Source organism: Carlito syrichta, unplaced genomic scaffold, assembly GCF_000164805.1.
Source record: "Carlito syrichta isolate Samal-C Ts95f unplaced genomic scaffold, Tarsius_syrichta-2.0.1 Scaffold314348, whole genome shotgun sequence".
Lineage (NCBI taxonomy): Eukaryota > Metazoa > Chordata > Mammalia > Primates > Tarsiidae > Carlito > Carlito syrichta.
Window position 1 is genome coordinate 54,181 of NW_007258444.1, and position 27,527 is coordinate 81,707.

Sequence of the window (27,527 nt, forward strand, 5' to 3'; positions counted from 1 at the left end):
AATTCTATCACCTCTTGGTGCACTGGAATTCATTGGAATCCCTGTTGGTCTGATTGCTTCTTGAGGGCAGAGAATGAATTCTATTCTTCTCTGTAACTCAACATTTAGCATGAAGCCAGGCATGTTCTAGGGTCTCAGCCAAAAATAGTTGTTAAAAAAATATTGTTGAATGAAAACATATATCCAGCTTTTATAAAACAACAACCATTCTAATTTTAAAAAAACTTTTGAGATTAGGAGGGCAGTTACATGGGCTTACTATCTTTCCATATTTGAGATGGCCTGGTGACATGAAAGAGTAGAAATAGAAAGAAAGCGGGGGGAAAAAAAACCCACCAACAATCAGAAGAAAAGTTAAAGAGGTTGTCTATCTTGACCTTTATTAAAAGCGTGGGAGTCATATCTGACTGACATCATTCCTAAACTAGCACTAGATGTCAAAGTTCACATTTTTCTTTACTGAATCTTTCTAAGTCTTTGGCAGTTTTAGGCATATGGTTTGAATTTGTTTAATATTCTCTACCAGACACCCCAAACTCCTCTGACTACAATGTATAACACATTCCCCTGTCTAGTTTCCAGTTTCTTCTGCATGGCTGAGGGTGATTTGTTAAGAGTAAGAGGCCAGGGAATCATTTTGAACTGGTGCAACACATTTAAAAACTATATCATAAGGTGGATAATTTGGAGATGGAAAATTCCCAGTGGTATACTGATAAACTCTATCTCAATGCAAACTAACCAAAAAGTGTAGCATCTACCACCTCCAGTGGTGTAAATACCGTCCCATGGTTAAGCTACCAACATGACACCACTGAAAACACAGTAGGGAAGAGATGTGCACAGTTAGCTTTTGAGTACTGATACTACCAGCTCCAGCACACCATTGAAAATCCCATTCAAAAAATGAATCTTTGGTAGTCCCATGACAACAGAGAGTTATCTCTTCTGGGAACGACACTAGGGATATTGTTGAGAACTCTATGCATCCCTAACTCAAGTGGCATCTATAAGATCTGCATGAGAAGTTTTGTGTAGATCTTTAGGAATGTCTTTGCTTCACTTAAGGAATTATTATTTTTTCCCTTATCAATAAGGGGAAATGAGTGACTTAACCTTGTTTTTATTTCTCCTTTGGCTCCAGGAAATTCAATCCAAAATTATGATCTGATTATATCAATAAAGTAGGATATTATGATTTATTTATCTGTAATTTATCACCTTCATCCACACCTTCTATTCTAAGTGGTATTTTCTCTGCTTAGTGATCTAATAATCTTTTTGTCTATCTTTATCTATCATCTTCATTTTGTATTCTGCTTCATATCTTCCATGACCAAGCATAAATAAATAAGGCCCACATTTCTTGAACTTTCCTCCAGATTCCCTTTTTTTTTTGCTCCCTTAGTGTCTACTCTGTATCTTGTTACACTATTTTACAGTTGCATTTCTTTTTCTTTGCTCAGGGTAAATATGTGGTCTGCTTTGATCCCCTCGATGGGTCTTCCAATATCGACTGCCTTGTGTCCATTGGAACCATTTTTGGTATCTACAGAAAGGTAAAATACCATATATCAAGAGGTGGTTTTGCATCAAAAGAAAAGTTAAGGTTGAGCATCCAGTCCCTTTTCACTGTAGTGAAGCAGCTAGAATGTACACCATGAAACCTTGCGAGGTGTGAATAGATTTGTATCTCAAGTTCGAAGGTTTCCTGCATTAATTGCACAAGGAAGATCCATTGTATTATTAAAAAAGAATGTGGTAGTAAAACATGGGTGGAAAGTGAAGTATATTACATTCTTTTAACTATATCTTACTTTCTTTTATGGTGGAAAATGAGATTTTAAAAAGGGAGACAATATAAGTTGTGTGGTGATGATACTATATGAACTGGGAATTGTCACAGTATGACAACAATAGACGTTATGTGTGTCTAAACTGTCCTGTAGGTCCTCTGAATCAGGGGTCTATAAACTATAAACCCTGGGCCAAATCCAGCTTGTTGCCTGATGTATACAGGCTGTGAACAAAGAAATGTTTTGCATTTTTAAATAGATGAGGAAAATCTAAAGAATTATATTTAATGATCCACAAAATTTATATAAATTTAATTTTCACTATTCACAATGAAGTTTTTTTGGCATGTGGTCATGCTTATTTGTTTAGACGTAGCCTTTGGCTGACTTTATGCTATACTGTCAGGCAGTTATGATAGAGACTGTATGACCCATAGATCCCAAAATAGTGTCTGTCTCTCTGTTTGTAGAAAAAATTTGCTAAGCCCTACTCCCAGTCACAGAAAGCACACTGGTTCAGGATGGGAACTCAGACCCTGCCCTGGGTCTTCTAACTGTGTGACCTGAGCACCCAACCTGCCTCCAGAGCATCTTTCCTTCTTTCTTTTTGTGTGTGTGTGTGTGTGTGTGTGTGTGTGTGTGTGTGTGTGTATGTGTGTGAGAGAGAGAGAGAGAGAGAGAGAGAGAGAGCGCACTCAGTCAATTATACAGACAGGTGAAAAATGAATGAAGGCCCATGGACGCATCATAAAACACTATAAAATCTAAAATACGTCCTCTTAGCTTCTGCTCTTGTGTATTTGAAACCTCACAGAGTTGCAGCTGAGCCTCTGTTTCTTCATCTTAACAAACGAAGCAGTTAGTTTAGCTGAACTCCATTCCAGGACACAAAAGCATTAACTTAAAAAAATAGACCCAAGATTACCTGCATAATCAACGATTGTATACCTAACACTGAATTGTACCCCACATCTTTATAATTAAAAAAAAAGAAAAAGAAAGTAGACCTACATTTTTACTTTATCTCTAAGTATCATGAATAATTTCCTTTCAAACATATGAAAAGCAGAACCATCATGGCACAGTTATCTGTAGTCATTGGAGTGTGTTTGCTTTTGTCTTAGGTGACAGGCAGATCCACACAGAAGTCAGTTTGATTAATAGAAGGTTCTAATTCTCATACCAGAGGCCAAAGGCAACAATTTGTCTGTTTTCCAAGTCACATCAAGAAAGATGCCATTCTTGTTACAGACATGGAGGGACATGATTTTCCCTGCAAAGTATCAAGTCTGTAGAATAGCAAGAGAGGTTTGTAGCAAAATTCTTCCCTGTGGAGGAAACCTTTGGCTAATAACTAACCAAACCTAAAGCAGCCAACCCCATTCTCCACCTCCACCCCCCAAATAAAACTCTTAAAAATCTAGAGAATTGAAAGACACTGGCTATCAACTAAAAAAAAAAAAAAAAATCAAACCAACTTGCAACAGTGACTTAAATTATGAATGCTAGGCATAAGTCTCAATGATTAGTCTACACATTCTTCTCAATGAACCCAAAGTGACTCTCTTAAAGATGGAAAGAAGACTGGGCTTGGAGGCTCAGTCTGTAATCCCAGTGCTTTGGGAGGCCAAGGTGAGTGGATTGCCTGAGCCTGCAGGTTCACGACCAGCTCGGGCAACTTGGCAAGACCTCATCTCTACAGTAAATCTGAAATTAGCTGGGCATGGTAGTGCGCACCTGTCATTCCGGCGACTTGGAAGGCTGAGGTGGAAGGATCGCCGGAGCCCAGCGGGTCGAGGCTGCAGTGGCCAGGAGCATGCCACTGCACTCCAGCCTGGGCAACAGAGTGAGACTCCAACTCAAAAAAATATATATATATGGAAAGAGAGGATGAGTGTGATGCAGCCCTTAAGTCATTTCAGTTTTTGACAGCTTTATTGGTTATTTGAAACCGTGTGAGAGCTTGTGGGGCATAAACATTGATGTGTGTGTTGCTTCCAAGGAGACCCTTTCTACTTTCTGCAGAGATGACTCTTAGCTAAAATTCAACCCCTTGGTGCACCTGCTTAGTGGGGAGCGTCAGTAATGGGGACTGTGCCACACGATGCCTGGAAAAGGGCTGGAAAGGCACCTGGAGGGCATGTGATCCAGTGTTCCATGTGGTTCCTGCTGTGGCATCTCCCCAGGGCCCACCCAGTCTCTGGCTGGAGCCTTCCAGAAGGGGCAGATTATCCTAAGACGCTGGCCAACCATCATGGTTCATCCAAATATTGTGTTGAAATCTGTCTCATTATTGTGCATTTGACTATTTATTTATTTAGAGTTGGTATCTCTCTCTGTTGCCCAGGCTGGAGTGCAGTGACACGATCACAGCTCACTGCAGCCTCAACCTCCTGGGCTCAGGCTATCCTCCCACCTAAGTCTCCTGTGTAGCTGGGACTTCAGGTGTTGCATGACCATGCCCAGCTTTTTTTGTTTGTTTGTTTTGTTTTTGTTTTCTTTTTGTAGAGATTAGGTCTCACTGTGTTGCCTAGGCTAGCCTCGAACTCCTGGGCTCAAGCAATCCTCCCACCGTCGTCTCCCAAAGTGCTGGGATTTCAAGCATGAGCCACTGCACCTAGCCTTCATTTAATCTTTTAGAGCATCAGAAAATAAGATTATTTTACATGCTTGGAAACAGCTCTCCTGTCTTTCCAATCTCCCTCCACCCTCTTCTCACCTTTTTTTCTCTCCTTTAAGGTAAACAACTTTCATATGAGATGATTTTTAGAACTCTCTCTAGCTAGGTCAGCCTCTATGGTCACACTCTAATTTGCAGTGTCCTTTGAAAGTATCCAGTCTGCACCACTAAAAGCAGGATTTCAAAAGGAAAGTTTAGTTGCCCCTAGGAAGAAGACCACTGGTAGCATGACATCCCTCCTTCCTTCCCCCACTTATGCTTGACCTTCTCTTCCAAGACCTTAAGTCTTTCCCTATACACCTTATGGAGTGGCATGGAATAAAACAGAAATCAGTACCCAGGTGGTGGTCTCAGACAGGTAGAGAAAGGTAAGGTCTGGAGACTCTAATTTTGTCAAGTGCTTTATGCTTGTTGATCCTCGGGCACCTGCAAAAGAATGGAATCAATTCCCTAGGAAGAAAGGCATGCATACTTAGAATCTGGAGGAGGAAATTCATCCTTAGAAAGGGGACCAGGCTAGAAAAAAATTCCTCAAAATCCATAACTCAATGATATTATTTTATCTTTCGAGTATATGGATCATATACAAGTGTTACTATTTGTGTGTATGTGTATGTGTATGTGTTGGGATTTCACTCTGTTGCCCAGGCTGAAGTGCAGTGACATGATTACGGCTCACTGTAGCCTAGACCTCCTAGGTTCAGGCAATCCTCCTGCCCCTGCCTCCCAAAGTGCTGGGATTACCGGCGTGAGCCACTGTGCCTAGCCAAGTGTTACTATTTCTTATTCCATGCAAGGAAGTGGAAGTGTAAAGCATTTGGTGACAGTATGCCACTGTCTGTTTACTTTGGCACCTTTGCTACGAGCAGGCATGGATGGTTCCGGGTGAGGCGAATCTCTGAGGGACTTTCTTTGGTGGAGAACTGGTTACTCAAAACCTGTCGTAGGAGGAGAGGCTAGTTAGAGGCCAGATTTCTCCCACGATGTCACTGGCTTCAGCGGAAGCTGGTCATTGTTAAAACAAGTCTCTAACAGGTGGTCCACATTGACAGAGGTCATTGGTTTTGTCAATTTCTTTTTTCAGGGTTGTGCCTTGGCAAAATTTGGATGGGGGGGAACCCTCAAAATTTTGATTCTATGTTTAGTCTGTGTTTGGCTACACTGCACCATGTGGAGAATACAAACCAAACTAAAGCAAATAACTTAACCCAACCAGTTAAGCGACCACCTACCCAGATAAAAACCATGAGGAACAGGAATGTGGGGAGAAGGGGAGAAATGGTTTTAGTGATTGTGTGTGTGTGTGTGTGTGTGTGTGTGTGTGTGTGTGTGTGTGTGTGTGTGTCGGGGTCTCACTCTGTCACCCAGGCTGGAGTGCAGTGACTTGATCACCACTCACCGCATTCTCAAACTCCTGAGTTCAAATGATCCTTCTGCCTCAGTCGCCTAAGGAACTGGAAGTACAGGTGCGGGTCACCATGCCTGGATAATTTTTTTGTTTGTTTGTAGAGACCAGGTCTTACTATGTTGCCTAGGCTGGTCTCGAATTCTTGGGCCCAAGTGATTCTCCTGCTTTCGCCTCCCAAAGTGCTGGGATTACAGGCATGAACCACTGCGCCTGGCAGTGCGTCAATGTTAGTGCAAGAATCACCTGTGGTGCGTGGTACAACACAGATTCCTGGGATGCACCATAGAAAGTTTGACTTAGTAAGTCCCGGCTGCTGCCCTAGAATGTGCATGTTAGTAGGTATCCCAGATGAGTCTAATGCAGATGGCCTGTGGTCACTCTTTCGAAAATTATAGGAAGAAATCACCTGGAGTGTGCTGGCTGGCAGGCCCTCCCTCCCCAGCTCCATGTTGAAGATCACCCTAGTTACTCTCAGCTGCTAGAACCTCTGACTGGGGAAGGAATAAATAACATTGAGGAAAATGGCCCCTTTTAATTTCTATTCAATTCAAGCAGAAAATTGAAGCTGAAAGATTTCTTTGGGGCTGTTTTGAGAACCAAAGAAGTCATTCAAATGTTAATTTAAAAAATTATCAGTAAGGGATCATGCCACTGCCCTTAAGGGGTTCCCTTCCCTAGTATTAGACAAATTGTGGGCCACATGATCCAATGGGCTGTGTTTTTAATGAAAAAAATAGAAAGATTAGAGTGCCTGGCAGGTTCTAACTGTAGAAATTATTTTGTTAAATTTTTGCTGTGTGTGTGTGTGTGTGTGTGTGTGTGTGTGTGTGTGTGTGTGTGTGTGTATGCATGTGGATTGGTACTGGTGGTTTGTGATGTAAAATGTGGTTTTTTTTACTGTGGGTCATGATGAAAAAATTGGACAGCATCTGCTCTATCCTGTAATGACTCTGGGGAGATACCCCGAGTTTCCAAGAATGGCCTTGATGTGTGAGTGGTATGGACCACACAGCTCCATGGGGCATGTGCTGCCGTTGGCAAGGGCTTGTGAAATTGACTTCCTCGCCAGACTCACTGCCCTGCATCCCAGCATTAATTTGTCTAAGTGAAGCTGGAGTAGGCGGGTGAAAGACATCAATGCCCCTAATAAGATTAAATTAGAGGGAGCTGGAAAGAAGGCATGCTCTTTTTTGGAAGTGATAATCGAGAGATGAGGGAATATCAAATTAGAAAAATTGGAGGAGGTTCCTGATTGGAAAGAAGAATCCGAATGCAGGAAATTTGGGGGCTGGTGGGAAGGCTGCCATGACAATACAATCAGGAGAGTGCTGATGTGTGGAGGATGGCCCTCTGGGAAGGGCCCCCTGCCCTGTTTCATTAGAAGAGCACCTCGACAGTCTCGCCTGCTAGTGGTTGAGCTGGAGGAGAAAACCACAAGACAGAACAACACAGAGACACGTTTTGTTTTCTTTCTTGTCTAGAAGTCAACGGATGAGCCTTCCGAGAAGGATGCCCTGCAGCCAGGCCGGAACCTGGTGGCAGCCGGCTATGCGCTCTACGGCAGCGCCACCATGCTGGTCCTGGCCATGGAGTGTGGGGTCAACTGCTTCATGCTAGACCCGGTGAGAGGTCGGGCAGGAGGCCGGGTCCTTGGTGGGTGGCTGTGAGGGAATGTGTGTTATGTGTGTGTGAGGGGAGGGTCAGCCCCATGGGAAAAGATGTCCAGGGAGGGCCAGGAAACGTTCGTGCTGGGGGCGAGAAGGAGGAAGGAGATGGAGAGGCAGTGCATACGTCCTGGGAAAATCAGGGAGGTGGGCAGAAAAGAAGGTCTTTGTTTCAAGATGAATGATTTAAAGCAACCATTCTTCAAATGACTCAAATGCCCGCCGAATCCCTGCAGGCCTAATAAATAAGTGAAGTGTGCTGGAAGGGGAAGACAGGCCAAGGCGAAGGTGGGGCAGGGGCTAACTGGAGTGTTCCAGCAGCTGTTACTATTGGGAAGAGGGGCCGAGCTTTGCCACGGCTTCCAATGGTTCAAGAAACACCGGATTTAAAAAAAAAAAAAGTAGTGTTTCTTGACATGTAAAACCCTGTGCTAGCCAACTAAAACACATTTATGGGCCAGATGGGGCCTGTAGATGGTCTGCTTGCCACCCAACTACATCCATGTCGAGCTTTTCTACCTTATTTTCTTGGAGATTATTTTCCTGAGGTGAACGGGTGTCTCAGCTGAATCTGTGGTTGGCGCTGTTTCTTCAAAAGTAGCTTCCAAGTTCATATGGTGTAGAGTGCATGCACATAAACCTTCCGTTAACCCTTGCTGTCTTGATAACGCTTTGATGAACTCAAGGAAATGAAAAGAAGACATGAAATGAAGACTTCTTAGCCTCCTTACAAAGGAAAGTTACCTTATAGAGAGGAGCCCACAGTATGGTGAAAAATGTTCACTAACAGTTTTAATTTGTGGGTGATTTCTTCCACATGTCCATTAATTTGACTTATTTATTGATTCAGTTGGATGACAGTTGCAACAGAGAAGGTAAATTGGGGGAAGAAACCTAGACTCTAATTAATAATCTTCAATACTAATTAATAATCTTCAATTTGACTTATTTATTGATTCAGTTGGATGACAGTTGCAACAGAGAAGGTAAATTGGGGGAAGAAACCTAGACTCTAATTAATAATCTTCAATACATTGACAGCTTCATTGTGTGTGGCCCAGGCTCTCAAGGGGAAATGAATTGGATTTATAAACTTTTTTAAATTGTGGAAATGTTCTCATAGGACATTAATGAAGCACTTTATGTACACAGGGCTTTTTTGCTGACAAATTGAACACAAGGTACAATCAGCAAGCTGGAATCCTCTGAGAGAAGCAAGTCGCTTGAGTCCAGGGTTTGTGTGTATGAAAGTATAAATCAACACAGGCTCCCTTTGTCCCACGTACTTTTACAGAACTGGACTTTCACCTCCTTGGAAGCATGGGTACTTAACAAATAAACAAGGATAGGGAATAGTGCCAGTTAAATTCTCCAATGAGGTGTCCTCAGGGAGAAACAACGGCAAAACCAGAGCAAAGTTCCATCTGAGCCCAGGGTGCAGTTTGATGTTTGCTGATTTAGGCCTTGACAGATGTTTGCTGCTTCTCCAGACATTCTGCTCACTGATGAAAAGATGCTAAACTCTGTAAAATATTTCAAGACAGCTTATTTTTGAGCCAAAATTTAGGACTTAAGCCCAGGAGCACCCATCCTCGGGAGGTCCTGAGAATAGGTACCCACTCTGGTAGAATGGAGGCTTGGTTATATACATTTTAGGAAGGCAGGTATTACAAGAAATCATAAATCAATACATGTGAGATTTTCATGGTTTGACCCAGGAAGGTGGGACATTTCCAAGCAGAGGCTTGCAGGTCATAGGTGGATTCAAAGATTTCTTTTTCTTTCTTTTTTTTTGGAATTGGGTAGAGTTTCACTCTGTCACTCAGGCTGGAGTGCAGTGGCATGCTCACGGCCACCACAGCCAAGATCTGCTGGGCTCAGGTGATCCTTCCACCTCAGCCTCCCAAGTAGTTGGAACCACGCCACCATGCCTAACCATTTTTATTTGTATTTGTAGAGAGGAGGTCTTGCCAAGTTGCCCAGGCTAGTCTCAAACCATGGGGTTCAGGCATTTCTCTCACCTCCGCCTCTCAAAGTGTTGGGATTACAGGCATAAACCATTGCTCCCTAGCCCAAAGATGTCTTGACTGATAATTTGTGGTTCCTAGTTAAGGAATTTTGGAAATCAGCAGAGGAGATGCTTTGTTAAGATGAGGGGGTGGAAAACTCCAGGTTTGTTGATATGTAGATGAAGTCCTATATGTGGCAGACTTCAGAGAGGAGAGATAAGTGTCTTACGAGGTCTGGGGATTCCCAGAGACAGCTTTGCAGGGTCTCACAATAATTTGATTTCCTTTTTTGTTAGGTGATGTTATGCCAGTCAGGTTGGAAAACAGACTTTTTAATATATAGGGAAATAGAGCAATAAAACCTTATCTGGTGAGTCCTTATCAGGTGTGCCCCCCCCCAAAGCCTTTTAGTTTGGAATTTGGGTAAGATTTTTTTTTTTTAAAGGTCAGGTTTAGTTCTCATGCTGGTGCCTCCTCTGTTACCTTTGAGTTGATGGAAGCATAGAAAAAATTAAGTCTCTTCTCGTTTCCAGATTGCAGACAACTGTCTCCAGGAGTAAGTTTCTGTGTATTTGACAGTCTTTTGCCCTCTGCAGACCTAAATGTTTGGAGGAACCATGCAGTTCTGCTGGGATTTGACTAGAATCCTTCTGTATGGTGTTGCTGGAGGGAACCAGCCTTCCACCAGGGATATGTGAAGGGCTTTCTCGAAATTTTGGCCCGCTGCAAGGACCTGCTATGGGGGTGGCATAAAAACCTGGAATTTATTTATAAAAAATGGTGTGTTTATTCTTACATGTTTAAACTTCAGTCACCTTTGAAGTACTCTCCATTTGATGCAATACACTTATCAAGGTGCTTTTTCTGCTGCTCAAAACCGTTTTTGAACTCACCCGTTTTGATGCCATTTAGTGCCATTTTCACCTCTTTCACATGGGCAAACATTTTCCTCTGAGGACTTGTTTCATCTGGTGAAACAAAAACTGTCGCTCAGGAAGAGATAGGGTGAGTAGGGAGGGTGGGGCACCGGGATCATGCCGTTTTCGGTTCACAACTGCTGAATGCTCCGTGCCGTGTGGGCAGGTGTGTTGTCGTGATGGAAAAACCAGTCACCTGTTTGCCACAACTCAGGGCGTTTCTTCCATAATGCAGTATGTCACAACAATGCTAGCTGGTACACTGATGCCCATGGGGTCCTAGAACACGTAGCAGCAGAAGCCTATACTACAAGGGGCCTTGCCTTCCAAAAAGTAGTTGTTTTTGTTTGTTTGTTTTTTGCGTCCCCCATTTATACTGGTTTCTGCTAAAAGCACTGCAACAACTCTACTTGCATTTCTAGCAGACTTTAACTTTCAAGGAGCTTTTGCATCTCTCGTCTCCTCGTCTACACACACAGGAGACGTCCCTCCTTTGTACCTTGGGTGCTCTGGCTGGGGCCAGGAGTGGATGTCGGGGAAGCATGGCTTCCTGAGCTCTGCTTCCAGCGCCTGTTATGAAATGGCTTCCTTTTCTAGACTTTTTTTTTTCCTGTAAAGACACTTAGCTATTTCGTTAGTTTTACTGATTATTATATTTGTGGTCAAGGTTTTCTGAAATACACAAAAACAGCATATAGGAATAAAAGAGGAGCTCACACTGATATTTTCTAATGGCCACTGTTAAATCTAGTCCCTCGTCTGTCCCTCCCTTCATAGTTTTAACATACTCCACAGCAGCAGGAACCAACCTTTGCTGTGGGAATACATGTCTGAGGAGAGAGGTCGACGGGCCTCTCTTCTTTCCAATTCTGGCATCAATGGAGCAAGCCCCTCCCCAAATGGGCAAAGCCTCAGTCACCCTCTTATCAGTAACACAACTGGTGCCCCTAAAACTCTTAAATTGAGAGTGATAGGAGTTATGACATACCTTTCCCTTAAATTTGAGTCTCCTTTGAGAATCTAAACCCCGAAGACATTAGCTTAGCCCTGGGCCTACATGGGAGGAGCCAATCTGAGAAAAATTTTGCTCACCAGTGAGCAAAGGTGTCTGAAGTTAAATATGCTGGGGCTCAAAACTTAGGGTCCTACTTTGTTCTAGAGAAACACTCAAGAAGGGAAACATGATGAAGGTAGAGACGTAAAGCCAAGGACAGTCTTGAGCACCTGTCTGTACCAATTTGGTGTGTGTGTGTACAGGCATACCAATTTTATATATTGCTTTGGACACACAATTCTTATTTGCTTCAGGTTTTGTGGTGGTTTCACATATTTATGCCCTCTCCACTTCCCTGTGGTCTCTTTCTTGTTTTACTGAAATCATTTGCGAGCAAAGTCAGAAGTCTCCTTTGTCACCTTGATGACTTCTGCAGCACTCTCTTGCCTCCCTTGACCCCATTCACAATTCTTGGATAGTGGCAGGTGTATCACCAGTGTCCTGAAGTGATGTGTGACCCTAGGCCATGCCCTCCAGCCCAGCCCAGCCTGTGGCTGGCCTTGCTTGGGCCTGGGGGAGACAGCTTGTCATGTCTCCCTACTTTTCCTTCCTTGTCTCAAAAGGCCATCGGAGAATTCATTTTGGTGGACAGGGATGTGAAGATCAAAAAGAAAGGTAACATCTACAGCCTTAACGAGGGCTATGCCAAGGACTTTGACCCTGCCGTCACTGAGTATGTCCAGAGGAAAAAGTTCCCCCCAGTAAGTGAGGGGCCGAGGGGCCGGGGGCGGGGCTGGGCAATGTCTAGGCATCTGTGACCACAGGCAGCTCTGGGGGGAGGAGTGTCCCCTAAAAGGAAATGGGACCCTTGGGATTTAGGGCCTGGAACCTCATTTGGAACTCTTGAATTGTGTGGAAATCTGCTGATGGAGGTGAAGGGAGACAGGGATGGAAGTAGACTGGATTTGGATCTGCATGGAGCCCATGATTAGGTCCTCACGCAGGCACTGGGAAATTCTTGCTCTGAGACTTTGAAATCAGTGTCCATTTCCACCTCTGCCACTGTCTCTTGGCAGAAGAAAGTCAAGACCACTAAGTCAACCAGATGAATGAGTTCATGGTCCCAGATGGTACAAAATATGGTTCTGCTACTCGGGCACCTGCCATGTGGTGTCTGTCCCTCCTGTCCTACTATCTCAAGATTGACCATCTTGGTGTCTGTCTACTGAGGTTAAGAATTAGTGAACGCAAAGAGAAGAAATGACTGCAGAGCTGACTCTTTGTGGGGCTGTCTGACTTTGTTCAGAAACCATTGACAGCTGCTGTTTTCCAAAGATGAAGCACAAAGGTTGTTTGCACAGCATCCGAAGGCTTTAGGGCTAGCCCCAGGCTCTCTCTCCAGCAAATCATCTCTCCTTTCACCTTACTCTGAATTCCCCAACCCCTGCCAGACACACACTTAGTCCCACAAGCTCCACTACCCCGATTCATTTTCTCTCTACATTGCTAAGTCTTTGCTTGGGGAGTGTCCTCTCCTGTAAAATATACGCCACCCCAGCCTCTGGCTAATTCCTCAGCTTGGCAAAAAACCTTTAAGAGGTTCCTAAATGGTACAATTTATGCAATGCCTGCCCCAGCCCCACAGCCTAAGCTGACCTGTAGTGAGATGAATCAGAAGTTGTCTGGATGATTCCACTTCCTTCCTGCTTGTTGGGAAAAGGATTCTCATCACATTTCTTAGCACAGCCCCAAACACATCATACCTTAGAGTGCTCAGTGAAGGAATGCAGAATCAAGTAAGCATAGGGGACACAAAGAAAATGCCCTTTCTGTATTTTTTGCAATCCTAATCATTGCTGGTCTTAACCATGCAGGACAATTCAGCCCCCTATGGCGCCCGGTATGTGGGCTCCATGGTGGCTGATGTTCACCGCACTCTGGTTTATGGAGGAATCTTTCTCTACCCCGCCAACAAGAAGAGCCCCAAAGGAAAGGTAAGCATGTCCCCGGAGAGTGGTTGAAGAGCAGGAGATTTCAGTTTCAGCCCTAGTGACTTGATTTAGGAAGAAAGAAAGGTTATGGTGGCTGTTATGCTCTCTAGGAGGTCGCTGAGGATGTCTGGGGCACATTCTTTTCTAGATTAAAGGTAAAGCCAGGTGATGTCAACTAAACATTAAAATGGTCTCTCGAGAGCCCTTCCAATGCTGTGGCAAAAGAAAATAGGAGGGGGGTTCAGGTTCTTAGAGCTTCCAATGGGCATGTGGTCTGGCTTGGGCAAATAAATTCCATTCACAAAGTGAAATAAAACAGCCCAGTCTCATTTCCAAGGCAGCAAATCAAAGCATTTCAGATAGAAGTCTTCTTTGATTGCTTTCAAAAGGCATAAAATAGGAATCACTAATGAGCCTGCATTTGCTACTTGGAAAGTGACACCTTTTAGGGAAATAAAGAATCTCTGGGGAAACCTGGAGCTTTCCAGTGAGCTGTTACCACTGACTGCACTGGTCCAAGCCCATGGCATCTCCAGCAGGCCGCAGGGTGGGCTCTGCTTCCCCATGCTGGCTAAGGGACACCCTGCATTCCTCTACACAGGATGACAGTGTGTTTCTGTCCCAAGTCCTGTTTCCTCTTTATTTTTCCCTTAAAAGGACAGATTGCCATTTTTAAAAAGTGTGAGAGAAGAACAGGAACAACAACAACTACTTAAGATAGTTAGAAATCTATATATTTTGGACATATTTAGGTCTCTATTCAAGGCACGTGAAGCCCAGCTCACTGAAAGCATGCTTACCTACTTAAAACACTCTTGCCGTGGTCACGTCAGGCATCCCAGCTTATGCAATTAGCTTGCATGACAGCATTTTCCTCTAATGCCTCAGAAAATTGTTCTTGAACACAAATACTGAGGCTCCTCCTTTTTCTCCGTTTTTAAAAACCTGGCCATGATACCTATATGGAAACAGAGTCAGGAAACACCTGCAAAAGGCTGTCACTCCATAGGCAGACTGCATGAAAATGCATACGATAAAAAGTTAATATTTGAAAGTAAATGCCAAGATGTTTAATATACTAAATTCCAACCCCCGAGCCTTAAGAGAATTGTAAAAGGAATACATACAGATTTGCAAACAATACTACACTGTTTGGAGGAGCCAGTCTGCTTTCCAGATGTCTGCAGCCAGACACTACCATGGCTTTTTTTCAGTGCTTTTAGAATAGGCAGACCTCCATCCAAAACATACAGAATCACTCCTTAAGCTGAGTTTCCATGCTGTAAAGAGGAGGGACTCATCGGTTTAGCCAAAATGCCATTCCGTCCCGAAGCCTGGTGGTCTGTCTCACATTCGCATCAAGTCATCTATTGCTGGCTCTGGCTTGATGAATGGTTGAATTTAACCAAATAGTTGACTGTTTTGTCTCGGATGCCACCGGCGGTGGTGCGAGGGACCTTTTGCCACCTCACAGGAAGCAAAAAGGGAGTACCAGTTACCTGGGAAACGCCTGCCAGCTTTGCCCTCTGTTGCTGTAGAAAAGCCCCCTCTCTGTGCAATACCTTCTGGTACGAGGCGGCTCTTGGGCCTTGTTTTCCAGCTGAGACTACTCTATGAATGCAATCCCATGGCCTTTGTCATGGAGAAGGCCGGGGGAATGGCCACCACTGGGAAAGAAGCCTTACTGGACATCGTGCCCACGGAGATCCACCAGAGGGCGCCGGTCATCTTGGGGTCTCCTGACGACGTCATGGAGTTCCTGGAGATTTATCAGAAGCACTCTGCCAAGTGAAGAGCTGGCCTTGCCCACGCCCCAGAGAATTACCTTTTGTCTGGACCTTTTATCTTAGGCGTGGTTCTCTGCACTGACTGTGCAGCCTCCATTCCTAGATAGCAGAAATAGAAAGCATGGGTATCTTTGCCATTAAATGCTGCATAATGCCTAGCACTGACCCTCCAAGATGCTATCTCGAAAGTGTCACTGGTGACCAAGATCTAGTTTGAGAGGATGGAGGAGAAATAAACAGTTTCTTTCCTTTAAAGAAAAGGCTTGTTGCTTTGTGTCAAATAATGACTCTGATGATGTTGATATAGCCCCTAATGCCTATAACATTAGATAGTTCATGTAATCTTCACAACAACCGTGAGAATCAGTTACAATGCTTCCCCCACCCTGTTATCTCAGTCAAACCAGGCAAAATAACTGAAAGATCCCTCTCCTCTGCCTTTGTTTGTGTGTTCTGTGTGGTCTCTTTGATGAGATGCCGGTTCCTTCAGCAGGGCATTTTCAGTGGCCGCTTGTTCACATTCTGCCGTGATGCGTCCGTGTCTTTCCCTGAGAAAGAGAGACAGACACAGGCCTGGAGAAACCGTGGCACCAATAGTGATTCTTTTCTGATGATTCTTAGAATCTCAGAGTCGAACTTGATCCTGGAGAGCCTTGGATACCACCTTTGGACAGATGAGGGTGAAGAAGATCGCCTCTCCTGAGTGTCACAAAGAGATGTGGCAGGAGCCTGGGCTCTAGGTTGTCACATCGCTCTTAAGATGGGAGACCTTTCTACTCCCAATCAAAAGAAAACAGCCCCTAACCAGGCAAATGTTTGGCTACAAGGGATTTTCTGTTGAGTTCCTCACAACAGCATGGGCGGGATATGTAAAGAGGCTCCATGCCTCCCGAAAGGGTAAACTGAGGCAAGGTGCTGTGGGAATAACGCAAGATTGCAACAGAGAGGAAAGAAGAAGGAAGTAAAGTTTATTATTCACTTTTCACAGATGGAAAAGGGGCTGGCACTCAGGTGAGTGGAAGGCTGGAAGGCTGGAAACTAGGTGTATTTAAGGGCCTTTAAAGCAAGAAGGGTTTACACCTGGAGGCGGTCTGGGCCAAAAGGAATGTCCAGAGTCATATTCTTTGGTTTCCATAGTAGACACGTGAATCTAGTACCTTGACATCGCCAGGCATCAGCGTCTCACGATCTCAGGTGATAAGTTGGAGATTGTCGTGTTCGTATGATAATATTATACCAATAAACGCCTTCCGGTGGTATGCTGGAGGTCGTCCCAGGCGACCAATAACAATGGATCAATACGAATGCCTAAAAGATAAATTGTTAGCAAGACTGAACATTGCTTAAGGGGTTCTGTGTAATCACTGGTTTCTAAAACTAAAGCATTTTTCTCGTTAATGATTATAGGGTAAAAGGACGTGGGGGCCATGCAAGCTGTGTACCAAGGGAATGTCAAGGGTGAGACCCAAGCAAAACGGTTGTGCTGATTCAAAATGGCCATGTGATATCCCGAATTTCTAGGGTTCCCTCTTTTCACCTCCCCTTTCCTACCCACAGATCTGATATTTGTTTGTAGGGGCTCCATAGATATGCCCTTTGCCTTCTAAGTTAAGACCACCGTACTTGGCCTTAAAACCAAATTCTAAGTCTTTTAAGCAAATCAGCAGAGGGCTTCTCCACAATGGCCAAGCTTCTTGGTGCCCTCTGCCGAAAGCTAAGAAAGCATCCTTCCAGTCTGACTGGAAACGCATTTCTGCCCTGGCCTTGCCACCACCAGTAGGCTAGACACAGCCCGTTCCACTGAGCATTTGAAGGGACACCTGTGACCGGGATGGGGGCGGAACTTCATTTGAGCATCCTTGGTATCTAAAGCCCCAGAGTAGCTGTGATCTGCTCCCCTCATCCAGAAGGGGGAATACTTTCAAGATGCGTGTAGTGCGGTAAATGGTGTCCCCCGCAATAGTCAAGTTCATATCCAAATCCCTGGTACCTGTGGTTGTGACCTGATTTGGAACAAAGGTCTTTGCTGGTGGATTTAAATTAAGGATTAAGATGGTATCAACTCAGATGCGCTAGATTAGGGTGGGTTCTAAATCCAACGACATGTCCTTTAAGGAGACACACAGAGCAGAAGGCCACGTGAAGGTGAGGGCAGAGATGGAAGTGATGCCGCCACAGGAAACCAAGGAATGCCTCAGGGAGCCAGAGGAGGTCAGGAAGGACTCTTCCCTAGCGCCTCCAGCGGGCGTGCAGCCTTCCTGGAAACTTGATTTTGGACTTCTGGCCTCCAAAACTGTGAGGGAATACATTTCTGCTGTTTGAGTACCCAGTGAGTGGTCCTTTATGGTGGCAGATCTAGGAAACGTTTGCTAATTGTGTACCTTAAGGATCTAACTCATGTCTCACATGGAGCAGAGGCCAGAGAGTAACCCTTCCTTCACAAGGCTGTCCTCATCAGATAGGGGATGCCAGTAGCTGATGACTGCATGAGCCAGGGGACTTGAAGGATTAAACTCAAGATGGCCCCGCCCTTTCATGGAGATGCTACCCTTGGTTTCTCTAAGTACTGGAGTACTGCTATGAGACGCAGCTGCTCCCGGGGCATCCACAGCTGGGCATGGTGGGCGGAGAAGGTGGTGAGTGGAGAGTGGCCCTGGTGCTGGGAGCCCTGGTGAGCTGCAGAGAAGGTAGCTGGCACCAGAGTTGACTGGAGGCCTTACACTGGAATCATGGTTGCTTGAGCTCAGGGCCCGCCTCTGCCACTTCCGAGCTGTGTGAGCCTGGTGGAGACCAGACAATCCTCACCACACCTATCTCTCTTCTGGACTCACAAGAAGGCTATGTCTCCCAGCCTATCTTACATTTAGGTGAGGGGCCACGGGTTTTGGTCAGTGGGTGGGTGGTAGAAATAATGTCTATGATTTCTAGGTTTACCCCCACCCCTTGCAGAATCCTTTATTCTCTCTCTTCCCTTCTGTGCCACCTCTAAAGTCGTGTATTTTTTTTTTTTGACTTGGATTCTCACTCTGTCACCCAGACTGGAGTGCAGTGGCCGCTCCTGGCCACCGCAGCCTCGACCTGCTGGGCTCTGGTGATCTTCTGCCTCAGCCTTCCAAGTACCTGGAACTACAGGCACGCGCTACCACGCCCGACTAATTTTTGACTTATTGTAGAGATGAGGTCTTGCCAAGTTACCCAGGCGGGTCTCGAACCCGCGGACTCAGGCAATCCACTCACCTCAGCCTCCCAAAGGCGCAGGATTACAGGCTGAGCCACCGAGCCCAGCTGCCGTGTACTTTAATGATGGGGTCACAGCATGGTGGGAGCCTGGGGGTCTGAGACACTTCACAGTCTATATCATCTTGGGATGGGAAGGAGAAATAAACCTATCCTGTACAAAGTCACTGGGATTTGGCGCTTGTTTGCTACTGCTGCATAACCTTGACTATCCGTACTAAGTTAGACTGAGCTTGGAACTTTTTTTTTTTTTTGAGTTGGAGTATCACTCCTTCACCCTGGCTGCAGTGCGGTGGCATGCGTGCTCATGGCCATCCCACCTTCTGGGCTCCAGCGATCCTTCCACCTCAGCCTTCTGAGTAGCCTGGAACTACAGACGTGTGCTACCATGCCTGGTTATTTTTTATTTTATTGTAGAGACGAGGTCTCACCAAGTTGTCCTGGCTGGTCTCGAACTGGCGGGCTCAGGCAATCCACTTGCCTCACCCTCCCAAAGTGCTGGGATTACAGGCTGAGCCACTGAGCCCGGCCAAGCTTGGAAACGTTTAAAAAAAATTTATCTGAGCCTCGGTTTCTTCACCTGCAAAATATTAATTCTAATGACTATGGTTGTGGACAAGGCCATTTTCACTATAAGAGAAACCCACTTATTCTGGCTCTATCATGTGTTGGAAAGATTAAGGGGGAGCTCATGAAATCCAGTACCTATTGTTTACCTAGACCCAAGGACACATCCAAATCCCAGCATTATCATCCATTCCACTGTGTCTCTGTGTCTCATACCGAGTTCCCAGGAGAAAAAAATCTAATTGGCTTAGCTTGTATCAAGTGTCTCCCCCTGGTCCAATCAGCTGTAGTCAGAGACCTGGATCAGATAAAGACAAAAGGTGACCTAGGGTTTTCAAATCTCTTATGGGCAGGGCACACTCTTCTTCAAGATGGAGATCATAGACTGAGAGGATACCCCAAAGATACCTGCCATGCTACAAGCAGGAATGCTGAGATTTCAGGAAAAAAACGTACGTTGAGATTTATGTGAGAGTGTATGGAAAGCATCTTATCAGAGGTTTGCTAAGAATGGTTCTTCAGTTAACAGTCTAGAGTCATGGTCTCCATCCAATCCTTCAGCGGAGGGCCCTGCCCTACGAACTGCCCTAAGACTGCCTTAAACATTCAGAGGGTCCATTTGTCCTGACTACTCAGATTCAGGCCTGCGAGGATTTCTCACTAAGCACAGCAAGGCCACGGATAGCTTGTGGCCACCAGTGTATCAGTATGAAACGGATGTGCTCTCCCTTCCTCTGGGGCTTTTTCCACAGCTACTCTAGAAGTTTTCACGCTGTTGTGCACCCTGAAAGAACTTTGGCATTTGGTGAAAGGTCACCAGCTGCACTTTCAGACCACGTGGGAAACTCTAACTTCTAACGTGTAAATGTAGCTGCAAAGGGGTATGACAGCTGCACCCGTGTTGGCCTGGGCTGGCTGGTGTCATAAATAGCAGGCCCTCCCTTGGATCCCTTTATGGGGCAGAACTGACTGCTTATAAACAGCACTAGTCAGTGCGTCTCCCCTCAGCCTCATCCCCAAATGATCCAGCCTTCTGCTCATCCTTGACATGCATAGTGCTCGGCGATCACTGCCTTTCTTGCAATCTCTTGCTGAAGCCCCGGTTTGTTTGTCTGTTTCATTTCCAGTCTATTGTGAACAGACATGTTTATAAAACAGAATAAAGAGAACTTCTGGAATGACCAATACACACATGAAAATAAGCTCAACATCACTAACCATTAGGGAACTGCAACTCTAAGCCACAATGAGATACCATTCCATTACCCACTAGGATGGCTGTTACAAACAAAACAAACCAGAAAACAAGCACTAGTGACAATGTGGAGACACTGGAACCTTTGCTCATTGGTGGCGCAGCTGCTGTGGAAAACGGTATGGCAGTTCTTCGAGAAATTAAGCATAGAATTATCATACAATTCAGCAATTCCACTCCTGGATAGATACCCCAAAGAATCCAGAGCAGGGACCTGAACAAATGTTTGTTCGCCATGTTCATAGCAGCACTATTCACAATAGCCATGAGGTAGAAGTAACCCAGGTGACCATCAATGAATGACTGTGGATAGACAAGAAGTAGTACATATATACCATGAAGCGCTATTGAGCCTTAAAGAGGAAGGGGATTCTGACATATGCTACAACGTAGGTGAACCGTGAGGACATTGTGCTGTGAAATCAGCCAGTCACCAAACGACGAATACTCTGTGGTTCCACTTATGAGGTCCCTAGGGTCCTCAGATTTATAGAAACAGAAAGCATAATGGTGACGGCCAGGGACTAGGTGTTGGGGAGAATGGAGTTTTAGTGTTTAACAGGTATCGAATTTTAATTGGGGAAATCTGAAATGAGGATTATCAACATAATCAGGATACAGAACTGTCCCATCATGCAAAATAAAAAATCCTTTGTCCTAGCCCCTCCCCAAACCCCTGCCTCCTGACAATCATGGAGCTGCTCTCTACCGCATGTTTGTCTTCTCGAGAATATCATACACATGCAATCGTACTGCACACAGCATTTTCAGACTGGCCCTCTCACTCAGCACAAGACCTTGAGATTCACCCGCGCAACTATTGTTGTTGTTTCTGCTGCTGAGTAGTGTTCCATTTTTTGGATCTGCCAGTTTGTTTATTCATTCACCACTGAGGAACATTTGGGTGTTTGCAGTTTTGATAATTATGACTTGAGCTGCTGTAAATCCTATTTGGGTGTTTGGGTTTTTGTGTGACTGTGCATTTTCATTTCTCTAGGGTAAAGGTGACAACCCACTTGGCGGGAGGGGGGCACTGTTTTGCATGATCGCGGGGGAACCCTCTTAATCAGACAACATTAGATTTAAGTGGAAGCCTGAAAACCAACAAACTGGGCTGCCCTCTTCATCTTATAGCTTCTGACTGGCCCAGAACTGGGAAGATCCAGCAAGTGCTCTTCCTTTACTTATGTCAGAGGAATCATCGCCAGTCTCCCTGTGTGAAAGACAAAACTTACTTGTTAATGGCAACATAACATGTTAGCATCAAAGAAAGGTCCATGCTACCATCCTCCTGGTTACCAGAAGCTCTCGGGAAAGGAAAAGAGAGTTTTCTGTGTTTGATCCTGGTGTGAGATGGTACCTCATCATGGTTTTGATTTGCATTTTTCTGATGATTAAAGATGTTGAGCATTTTTTCATGTTTGTTGGTCACTTGTGAGTTTTCTTTAGAGAAGCACCTGTTCGTGTCTTTTGCCTTCTTTTTAATGGAATTATTTATTTTATTTTTCCTGTTGATTCACTTAAGTTCCTTGTGGTTTCTGGACATAATTCTTTGTTGAATGCATAGTTTGCAGATATTTTCTAACATTCTGTAGGTTGTCTATTTAGTTTCTCTTGCTGTGCAAAAGCTCTTTAGTTTAATTAGGATCCCAGTTGTCAGTTTTGTTTTTAGTTGCATTTGCTTTTGAGGACCTGGTTATGAATTTGTTGCCTAGGCCAGGGTCTTAAAGAGTGTTTTCTAGATTTTCTTCTAGGATTTTTATAGTTTGAGGTCTTAGATTTAAGTCTTTAATCCAACTTGAGCCAGAGCAATAAATAAAGCAGCAGAGAACTCAAAGGTAACCAAAATAGGAAAAGAGGAAGTAACATTATTCCTCTTCACAGATGATAAAATTCTATATCTAGAAAACTCTAAAGATTCCACTAAAGTACTCCTAGACCTGATAAGTGGCTTCAGTAAACTCTCAGAATACAAAATCAGCATTCAAAAATCAGTAGCATTTCTACATACTGGCAATGTTCAAGCTGAGAACCAAATCAAGGGCACAATCCCATTTACAATAGCCACAAATGAAATAAAATACCTGGAATGCATTTAACCAAGGAGGTAAGAGATCTCTACAGTGAGAACTACAAAATGTTGCTGAAAGAGATCAAAGATGATATGAACAAATGGAAAAACAGTTCACGCTTAGGACTGGAAGAATCAATATTGCTAAAATGTCCATACTGCCCAAAGCAAGCTACAGACTCAATGCAATTCCTATCAATGGTATTTCTCTTTTTTTTTTTTTTTTTGAGTCGGAGTCTCACTCTGTTTCCCAGGCTGGAGTGCAGTGGCACGCTCATGGCCACCCCAGCCACTACTTGCTGGGCTCAGGCAATCCTTCTGCCTCAGCCTTCCAAGTAGCTGGAACTATAGGTACATGCTACCATACCTGGCTAATTTTTTGATATATTGTAGAGACAAGGTCTCACCAAGTTGCCCAGGCTGGTCTCTAACCCCTGGGCTCAGACAGTCCTCTCACCTCGGTCTCCCAAAGTGCCTGAGCCACCGCACCCAGCCTATTTCTCTTTTTTTGAGACAGGCTCTCACTCTATTGCCTGGGCTAGAGTGCCATGGCACTATCCTGGTTTACTGCAGTCTCAACCTCCTAGACTCAAGTAATTTTCCTGTCTCAGCCTCCTGGGTAGCTAGGACTACAGGTTTATCCTCATGCCTGGCTAATTTTTTATCTTTTGTAGAGACAGGGTCTGATCAGGTTATATTGCCCAGGCTGGTCTTAAACTCAAGGGATCCTCCTGCCTCAGCCTCCCAAAGTGCTGGGATTACAGCCATGAGCCACTGCGCCCAGCCTCTTATCAGTTGTATTTCTCAATGTGACAATATTGTTCTGAATTAATTATTACAGTAACCACATTTCAGTTGAATGCTGAAACATTTGGGACGCAGTGATACTATGTGTTGTCAAAACTTAAAATAATAAAGTTAGGGATCATGAAGTCTAATCTACTCATTTTTAAAATGAGACATTTGGCCGGGCTCGGTGGCTCAGCCTGTCATCCCAGCAAATTGGGAGGCCGAGGCCAGTGGATTGCCTGAGCCCGCGGGTTCGAGACCAGCCCGGGCAACTTGGCAAGACCACGTCTCTACAATTAAAAAAAAATTTTTTTAAATAAATAAACTAAAATGAGACATTTGAGTCACAGAGTGGTTACAAATGACTTGGCCTGGTTTCACTGTGTTGCCTGGGCTGTGGCTGGCCTCCGAGACTAGACACCCGGTCTTTGATTCCCAGCCCAGCCTTCTTTCCTTTGTACTTTCATGGGTATAGATTTAGCAGCACACTGGTCTGATCCAGGCAGACATTCTTGTTTTATTATGTACATATTGACCTATCTGTTTAGCACCAGATTATACAATCATGCCTTTTCTCATTCCATATTTTATTTGTGTTACCAAGGATATCTGCTATCATGTATGTGGTACTTGGTTGTAGAAGGTGGTGGAAACATCCTAGAATGGGAGAAAATATTGTACAAGGGTGTGAATGTTGGCATCAGAGAGTCCTGAGTTGAGACTCTAGTAGATGTGTAATCCTGGGCACATTATTTAACTACATGAAGTCCTAGTTTTTTCATTTGTAAAAATAGGGAAAATAGCATCACCAAATACAATCATTGGCTAGATGAAGTGTGTCACACACTAGGTTAGAAGTGTCTGTCTCTATTCAATCTTTCAATGTTAAAATGTTGAATTAACCGTCATGGAAATCATAAAAGGGAGTATGGAATCCTATATTATTTCTATGAAGAGTTGGCATATGTCTTGGTAAATAAAAATGAAACCCCCTGCCAAAAAAAAAATACAATATCCTTACATAGCAGTTCCTTGTCTGGGGGTGTATCTTTTTTTTTTTTTAATTTAACTTTATTTTCTTTTATTTTAAAGATGTGGGGTTCAATTCAGGATTAGGCATATAAGTGGTCATCGTACACGTTAAGTTAGAGCCTTCCTTTGGTTCTCACTTTGCCTGGTTTGAGATCAAGTATCCTTATTGATGTTGTGTCCTCCACCCCAATTTCCACCCTGGCAGTATCTTGCTACTGCCAATCCCTTTCTTATGATAATTATTCAAGGTCCACTTATGAGTGAGAACATGTGGAACTCTGTTCTTTGTTTCTATGATAGATCACTGAGTATGATTGACTCTAAATCCATCCAAGTTGCTGAGAAGTCCATATGTTTGCCCATCTTTATGGTGCATCATATTCCATTGTGTATATGTGCCACTTTTTTTTTTTAATCCAGTCCAGTTTCCATGGGCAGCAAGGTTGATTCCATGTTTTTGCTATTGTGACTAGTGCTGCACAGGGCCATATCTTACTGAAGCACTTGTCCAAGTACACGCACAAATGTAAGGATGTTACATAAGGATATTACATATGGATGCTTGCCACAGCATGGCTTGAAGAGAAAACTTTTCCAAAATAGTCTGAATGTCCACACACTGGAATGCAGCAGGTCTTTGTGTTCTGACTTGGATGTCTTCCCAAGGTATTTTGCTGTGGCAGGTGCTTTAGATGGGTTGACCCAATACCAATGGCTGACCCCAACAGCAAAGCATCACCATCCGATAGATGCAAATCTATCCGATGCAAATCTATCCGATGCAAATCCATCCTATAGATGCAAATCTATCCGATGCTACCCAAGTGGATATCGCTGGGGGTGGGAGGATGGTATCCGAGGACATTTTTCTTTCCTGATAAAAGGGAACTGAAGTAGTTGGAGTTGCACTTTCTCCTCTCTTTGCGTCTTCAGCATGGGCTAGACATTTGGATTCTGGTGACATTTTGTGCCCATGAGATGATAAGGGACAAAACGCCGCAGACCAAGGATGACAAAGAGACAGAGGGGGTCCCACATGGAACCAATGAACAGTGAGATGAATGCCAGCAGCCTTGCCTAGCAAACCCATGGGCTATGAGGAAATAAACCCCCACATGTATAAATTATTCTGAGTCTTCCATGACCTGCAGCTTAATACTTTTTTTTTCTTTTGTCCCGGTTGGAGTACAGCGGCACACTCATGGCCACCGTACCCTCGACTTACTGGGCTCAGGTGATCCTTCCACCTCAGCCTTCCAAGTAGCTGGAACTACAGGCACATGCTGCCATGCCCGGCTAATCTTTGATTTATTGTAGAGATGAGGTCTCACCAAGTTGCCCAGGCTGGTCTCAATCCTGCTGGCTCAGGCAATCCTCTCACCTCGGTCTCCCAAAGGCTGGAATTATAAGCATGAGCCACTGCACCCGATCTAAATATATTTTAATTGAAATAACTGTGGGGTGGGGTGGGGGGAATGAAGCTTCAGAACAATGAGCACATTCTACTCGTGTAAAATGGAATGATGGGTATCATAATAGTTATGTGTATGTGGAACATGGGAAGGATGAGGATGGGTAACCAAGTATTGAGCACCCACTGTAGGGTGATGATAGGTAACAAAGAATTGAGCAGCCACTGCAGAGCTGTTGTGGGAAAACAGAGAGAGAGACAAGACAACAAGGCTGTTTCAGGAAGCAGCGTTTATTGCACCAGCGTGACTCAGCCAGCTCATGCTCCAAGGCTGAGCAACCCAGAGGGTGAAGGGAAAGATTTTTATATGCTTCAGGTGAGGAGGGGGTCGGGGTCTATGGTTATACATATTTTGGGAATCTGCAAGGTTGCAATCAGCAGAAACAGATCTTCAAAGAACAAGTTGTTTACAGGATATACATGACAAGCAGGGGTCGTAAACCCATAACTTCCCAAAGAAGGGATTGGGGGAGGGGTAAGGTTGTAAATTGATTGCTATCTTGCGTTTACAGGAAAGCAGCTTGTGGCTGTCTGGCTTTTCTCATGTCCTATGTCTAGCAGGTTTGTAGCTTGCAGGCTGATTTTACAAAAGACTAATTTTTAACTGTTTTCAGCCCCTCTCTGCCACAGAGTGACGACAGGAAACAGAGTACTGAGCACCCACTGTACTAGGCACAGCTTGTCCCTCACACCCGCTCTGATAGGTGGATGTTTTATGGTGGTCCACATGAATGAGTGAGGAAACCGTGGCTCCGAGGTGTTTGGTAACTTGCTTAGGTCCTGCAACTGACAGATAACTAGCTTGGGCTTCAGGGCTAGGTGCGCTTTCCGCTGCCCTCTGCACCCCCCCTTCCCAAGTGCCTGTTAGCCGCAGACCTCCACCAGCTCCAGCTGCAGGTATTTCTAGGAAGGGCGTAGGGGATGGGCTGGTGGCAGCACTTTTTCTTTCTATACTTTTTTTTTTTTTGAGTTGGAGCCTCTTGAGTTGGGATCTCACTCTGTTGCCCAATCTGGAGTGCATTGGCATGCTCCTGGCCACTGCAGCCTCGACCTGCTGGGCTCTGGCGATCCTTCTGCCTCAGCCTTCCAAGTAGCTGGAACTACAGGCACGCACTACCACGCCTGGCTAATTTTTTTTTTTTTAATTTATTGTAGAGATGAGGTCTCACCAAGATTGCCCAGGCGGGTCTCGAACCCGCGGGCTCAGGCAATTCACTCACCTCAGCCTCCCAAAGCAGGGGATTACAGGCTGAGCCACCGAGCCTGGCCCTTTCTATACTTAAGTGTTTCCTTTATAATGAGTATTATTTTTGTTATAAAACTGCCAATCCAGAGATATATTTGTGAAATCACACTGGTCCCGGGCACTGTGCTAGGAATAGAGATCTGGGTATTTATTTAATACTATGGATAATCCACTCCATCAGACACACCTACTAGAAATAAAAAGCACTCTTTTTGGATTTATTGGAAAAAGCTCTGACTAAAGAGATTCCAGGGTGGCCATTATTTGACGACGCGACCTATGCCCCAGATAAGATCCCTGCCAGCCTGTCACCTCTATCCTCAGCAGAGTCAGGTCCTGCAGTTGGTACAAGAAGCCTCTTGAGCTTGGGAATAAGAGGGTTCTATGCTTCATTCTTATCAGCTGGATTTCTCATCTCCCACCTGTTCCTAAATGTCGCATCTTAGGATGTTTAAGGAGAGGAACTCATCAGGGGAAAGTAAGTCTGTGTTTCCGGGAAGCCCCATTCTATTTACAGATCGCTTGTTGCTCTGGCCACCACCACCACCAGCCAGGCCAGAGATTTCCTTGAGGGCTCATCCAGTTATTGCAGTCACGTGGGTTGGGAGGGCCA

General features: G+C 44.6%; 1 protein-coding gene across 1 annotated transcript in view; it reads left to right on the forward strand.

Moving 5' to 3' along the window:
• The window catches only part of FBP1 (fructose-bisphosphatase 1), a 31,335-nt gene extending 15,838 nt beyond the window's left edge, over positions 1-15,497 (forward strand). Inside the window, exons 3-7 of the mRNA XM_008071506.2 lie at positions 1,467-1,559; positions 7,366-7,506; positions 12,092-12,229; positions 13,343-13,462; positions 15,060-15,497. Of these exons, the coding sequence (XP_008069697.1) occupies positions 1,467-1,559; positions 7,366-7,506; positions 12,092-12,229; positions 13,343-13,462; positions 15,060-15,251 (684 nt within the window). The 3' untranslated portion in view covers positions 15,252-15,497. The remainder of the gene's footprint in view (positions 1-1,466; positions 1,560-7,365; positions 7,507-12,091; positions 12,230-13,342; positions 13,463-15,059) is intronic.
• The last annotated feature ends 12,030 nt before the right edge of the window (positions 15,498-27,527 follow it).